General features: G+C 41.2%; 1 protein-coding gene across 3 annotated transcripts in view; it reads right to left on the bottom strand.

The window, feature by feature from the left end:
• Positions 1-314: 314 nt before the first annotated feature.
• tasp1 (taspase, threonine aspartase, 1) overlaps positions 315-6,000 on the bottom strand; it is a 31,492-nt gene continuing 25,806 nt past the window's right edge. For all 3 annotated transcript variants that reach the window (XM_006806940.3, XM_087850310.1, XM_087850309.1), the window contains exon 14: positions 315-1,897. In XM_006806940.3, the coding sequence (XP_006807003.1) occupies positions 1,805-1,897 (93 nt within the window). In that variant the 3' untranslated portion in view covers positions 315-1,804. The remainder of the gene's footprint in view (positions 1,898-6,000) is intronic.

Raw genomic sequence — 6,000 nt, 5'->3', positions numbered from 1 at the left:
TATTTATCTTCTTGAGCAGCTCTATTGCACATTCCTCCTAGACACTACAGTGACCACAATCCAGAGCGAGCGCTAGCACTTTGACGAGCCCTGCCCCGGAGCCTGATACAAATCACATAAATAGCTTCTCTCTCCAATCAGAGGCTCGAAATGTTTATTTATGAGGGATCAAAACAATACAACTTAAGAAGAAAACACATTTTGAGAAACATTTAAAATGGAAAATTTCAACGCCTTCACGAACAGATTTCTTTTCTTCTTCTACTTTTTCTTTCCTCCTCCTGCAGATTTTCTGTTCCCATTTCTTTCCAGCATGTAATTTATTCTCAGACTATACATTTTTGGGAGTCCACACTTTAGATTATATTTATTCTGTCTGCGAGGGCTTACACAAACTGCTCTCCAAATAGCAGTGAGCGTCTTATTTCGGAAAAAAGGTACGGCTGGGAGAATACGCCTCATGCCGAGGAGTTTAAAAGGACTCAAAGACAGACGCGGATACGTAGCAACATACATTTTATTTTACCTTCTGAGCACTTTAGAAAGCGGTGCACGTATGATTTACATAGCTTATACCATTTTATATTAGTTGCATTTTTTCAAGTAAACAATAAACAAGCTATACCGTGCTTTTGCTGGGACTGAAAGTTTGAGCAAAGAAAAAAAGCAAAACCAGAGAAACCAAATATCCCAACAAAAGTTTCAATTCAGACAATTATTCTTTTCAAGTACAATTCTCGACAGCATCATTTCACGGGCTTGATGCATACATTAGTTTTTAACTGTACTTTGTTTTAGCAAGAAAATACACGTCTCTGTCACTGGGACTGTACAAATATAAACTGTGATTTCTATATGATGACTAACAGTCCTGTTTGGCGCTTGGGTCAAATGTTGCTGCCTGAGCACTATATATAGATATATATGTATATATAAGCATCACTCTGGAAGTGCATAGCTTCCTGCTTCTTGAGCATTTCTGCAGAATCAGAGAAAAGAAAGTGGCTTATTGTGGATTTTGCACATGCAGTATCTAAGTATTCACATTTAAAAAACAAAAATAAAGCAAAGCAAAGTCTATGGCTGAAACGGTTAGAAAGTTCATCAAAGATGCACATGATGCTACATTAAACAATACGCTGGAGGATTAATAAGAACATGTGTGTACGAGTATGTGTGGAAGTTGTACGTGGAAAACTAAGTAGGCTTTGTGTCACCGTCCAACCCTTGCAGCTTTAATTCTTCATTCCTGATAACCTCGAGTCGCAGGCATTCCACTCGGTGCAATCTGACATCTTTTTAACATTGAAAAGTATTTTAAAAACGCAACAAGGTTTTGCATTTGAAATTCCTAAAAGTTTGAAAATAGTCACATCTGTTCAGTAATATAAAATAATATGAATATCCACCCTGTTTTGCCAAAAAAAACACAAAATTATAGCTTATATACAAAAGGAAAGAAGCCACTTTTAGTTGAAAAACAGTAACAAAGAAAAGAACATAAAACGGCGCATCAAGGCAATGGTGCATCAAGTCTAGTCCAGGTGACACTGGAGAGCTCGGGGATAAATTGGCATAGAGTACATGCTGGAGGCAGACAGTGGCAAAGGGAAGTCCTGTAAGTGCACTAAGTAGAAGCCAACACTCCTCCCTCCTTCCTGGACACCTGTTTAAACAGCGAAACCTTATTACTTCTGGCATCACAAAGGCCGTGGGGAGGTGAGGGTGGTGTGTGTGTGAGGGTGGATGGAAGAGTTTATATTGGAGTATTGCTGAAGAAGCCCAGAAGGAAGGAAAACACGCTTCACTCCACTACACCCATCAGCCGACACACCCCTCCCTCGATGGCCAAAGACTGTCCAGGAACTGTCCCAGGTGGCAATCTGGATATGTGTGTCTGCAGGCAGCAAAAGAAAACATTCACACAATGAGAAACAGAAAAAGTCAAGAAAAAGGCAGATCTATATGGAGAAAAAGAAATGCTGTTAGGATTTTGATTTCTTAGATTCCTGTACAATCATCAAAGTTCAGTTCAATTGGCACCAGAGAACAACATAAGTTTTTTCAGGGCACTTTACAAACTAAGGTCTTCTAATACCGGTTTCAGAGAAAAGCCCAACAATTTCCTCTGAGCCAGTATTTGGTGATTGTGGCTTAGCGCCGAGCTTAACTACTGCATCCCACTCAGTGAACTCCAAATCCAACACCAGCACCCAAGCCCATTACGCCTGATGCTGCACAGCTCCCGGAGATTAGCGGCACAACCAAACCACACAACCACAACGACGTTTTTAACTGCTTGGTGGGTAAACAGAAATGTTGAGAAAGTATCTACGTAAGAAGCTACTTTTGGATCATTCAAGGGGTCCCTACAGCAGATAGCTCCGCGTGTTTGATGTGACAGATCTTCACGCTGGATGCCCCTTCCTGACACAATCCCAAAAGGAATTCGTGTCTCCTCCTGGGATCAAACCAAGGATCTTTCCCTTTTTAGGCAAATGTGTAAACCGCTACATGAAAGGACACATCTAAGTAGAAGTTAGAAAAAATAAATACAATGCAATCAGAGGGAGCAAAAACACACACTACTACTGTGCCATCATGTATTTTTACCTTTGAAGTCCAAAGGTGCCAAGTCGGTGTTTGCAGAGACACAGAGTAAACGGAGAAAGAGAACAAACTGCTGGTGTTTTCTTTTTTGAGTTTCTTTTCTTTCGTTTGAGCAAACACTGAAAAGGAGTAAGAAGAGGAGGGAAGGGGCAAACACAGCTGTGAAGACGGGAGTGATACTTCCACTGGGGGATCAAAGGTGACCGACACTCCCTGCGCCAATAATGGCTGTCATGCTCCTTCCTCTCTTCCCACAGAGGGTAACGCTGGCTCTAGCCTTAGGGGAATAATACATCCACTTATTTACCGGGGCACTGAACTGGCCTGACATCTCTCTTTCAGTTCCAGGACTCTACTGGTCTTTTTCTGTGTAGCCAGCGACTATGGCCCAGAGCACCCCGAGGGCAACTGTCACTTCAATGGGACAACAGCCAGACAAGGCCACGCACACATGGTAACACTCTGAGGGGCCCATTCTGCCTCCAGTACACGTTTCTGGACTCATCTTCTTCCCTTCATTTTCCGAGGACAAGGTTAAGGAAGGCCCTAATTTAAATGATTTTGAGTGAAGGTCTGTAGTGAGTTATAATAAACTAATGTTGACAAGCTAAATGTTTTCCTTCAGATGTTTGCATGCCAAGGAGAAAAAAAACAAGTCTTTACCTCACTGACTATACAGCTCAAACTGTGCGCAGTTACCTGCTAGCTTTCTCAATGCATATATCCGTGCATGTGTCTGACAATGATCTTGTGCCCTGCTCCCACTCCGATTCAAATTCGTGCCACATGTTAAGATCTTAATTTTGCTTTTAGCTGACAGAAAGGACAGCGCGACTTAGTCAGCAGGAAGAGTCAAAGGCTCAGTAAACCAAACAAGTGAGTAATGACAGCACTGCAGGGCCAAGAGCACTGCATGTGTTTTACATGAACTGGGACAAAGTAGCGAGGATGCTTCAGGCTCAGAAATCACACAACAGATGTCCTGACACTTTGGTGGCACAAGTCGGACAAATAATGCTGCAGCCTTATGTGCAAACAATAAAACGCTCACTCATATTTAAAAGGTCTCTCTCTATCTGGAGGAATAATCAAAAACTAAAAAGGTATAAATATTAGTTTTAAAAAAAGAAGGTATGAATGAAAAAAAATACACTACAACCTGCGAAGTGCGGAGAAACAACTGCAAACAGAAATACTGTAAATAAACAACCGTTCCACCTCGATGTTTGGTTAAATGCTTAACGGTTTATGGACTGGTACTTCAACTGCTCATTAATGCAAATACCTAATCAGCCAATCACATGGCATGCAGACATGGTCAAGGCGACCTGCTGAAATTCAAATTGAGCAGCAGAATGTTGAAGCAACGTGGTTTAAGTGACTTTGAATGTGCCATGTTTGCTGGTGCCAGACGGCCTGGCCTGCATTTCAGAAACTGCTGATGTGCTTGGATTTTCCCACATAGTTATCTCTAGTGTTGTCAAAGAATGGTCTGAAAAAGAGAAAACATCGCGTGAGCAGCAGTTCTTTGGGTAAAAAGGTCTTGTCGATGTCAGAAGCGAATAGTCAAACTGCTTCAAGCTGACCTAAGGCAACAGTAACTCATATAACCACAACCAATGTATGCAGAAGAGCATCTTTGACTGCTGAACCTTGAAGCAGATTGGCTATAACAGCACAAGGCCACACTCGATGTCAATGCAATTAGCTAGGAACAGGAAACCAGGGCTAGAGATCACATGGGCTCACAAAAATGGAACAATAGAAGATTGAAAAAAATGCTCTCTGATGGTCCTTTTGTCTTCAGACTTTTCATTGGCAAAAGTAGCCAATGAAGTGGACGGTGAGTGTATACAGGCCTTTTCCAAACTTAGTGACTACCATCAGTTGAAAAAATACTCCTTATCACCTTGATAATAACTTATTTTAGTCTGCAGCAGTAATTTGACTCACAAGAACAAAAACAATACATTCTTTTAGCTATTATGCTCATTAATACAAATGCTAAGACTCAAACCTTGTCGCTGTGCTAGTCAATATCAGTGACCAATTCACTTGACAGCAACTGGTAATAACCAGTTTAATTAAAAATAGGAGCTTGTAACCGTGATTGTAACACCATCTGTTGGCGATCCCCAACATAACTTGTCTTCCAGTTTAGTTTGCAATGATTCCTTGATGCAAAACCCAGGCTTGCAAAAAGCAGCACAAGCTAAATATAAAAGCCAGACAGGTTAAGAGTAAAGCAATGAGATGTAGAATTATGTGACAGCGGGGCAGGACAGACAGAAAGAAAATGACAGCATGCAAACCTACAGTGAGCCTCCTGTCAGTTCGTTGCCCTGTGACTAAAGCGACCACATGACAGGACTACGACTGAGTTAAAATATCACATGAAAAACACATTTCCATTGTATCTGTCAGAGAAAAACAACATTCTTTGGAGATATGAATGTGTTTAGGAGTGAGGAGAAGCCACTCATTAACACCACAGCATAGACCAAAGGGTAAATTTAGCTCTATGACTACGCTGTTGTTTTTCTCTTGTGGTTTCCACATTCTTTGAAAATATAAAAATAAATAACAAAAACAATCATATGCTATTTATTCTCCCTGCAAAATGGATAATAAAAACAGCATGTAACATAAGAAAAGACGTCTGTCGTGTAATACACAAAGCAGACAATAACCATAAGGCCTGAGTTGCATGCCATTTGATTGTGTCTGGCCTTAAAAATCTTTATAGTGGTAATGATGTCCACAAGGAGGAAACCGAGCCATATTCGCTGTGTTGTGGATCCTTTACTTCTCTTTCATCTGTCCAATCATGACAATCATTGTATAACAATGGTCCGTTTCAGAAGTACCGCCACTGGCTCGTCCGTGCAGTTTTGTGTGTTTCTGTAAAACACAGCTTGATGTTCTGATGTCTATCCAATGCAAACAAAGGTGAGTGTTTGAATAAAACCAGATGCTCTCACTCTTCTGCACCGCTGCCATTTCACAGTCTAACGTCTAAAAGATTAGGACGCAGACTCGACTTTCCTTAGAAACAACATCTGACTGAGAAGAAAGAAAAACCGGAGCAGAGTTTCCAGCAGTGTCAAACAATCTGGCCTGAGATTTCTTTTGACTGGCCTGCAGCAATTCAATCTAGATATTGCTCGGTCATAAAAATACATGCATGTAAATCTCACTAAAACACTGTAAAAGAATAGAAATCCAACCTGACCTCTGGCCTAAATACTCCTGCTCAGCTCTTTCATGTTCTTATCATGGAAAAGCAGCGGTAGATGGACTCTGGGTGGTTTGAAATGCCCAGCGAATAGGAATGGGAGGAATGTCTGCTGAACAGCAGCTGAGCCAGTGTATGGCTGTGACTCTTTATGC

This window comes from Neolamprologus brichardi, chromosome 13 (assembly GCF_056152115.1).
Source record: "Neolamprologus brichardi isolate AB-2024 chromosome 13, ASM5615211v1, whole genome shotgun sequence".
Lineage (NCBI taxonomy): Eukaryota > Metazoa > Chordata > Actinopteri > Cichliformes > Cichlidae > Neolamprologus > Neolamprologus brichardi.
This window is presented reverse-complemented; position numbering and strand designations above follow the sequence as displayed.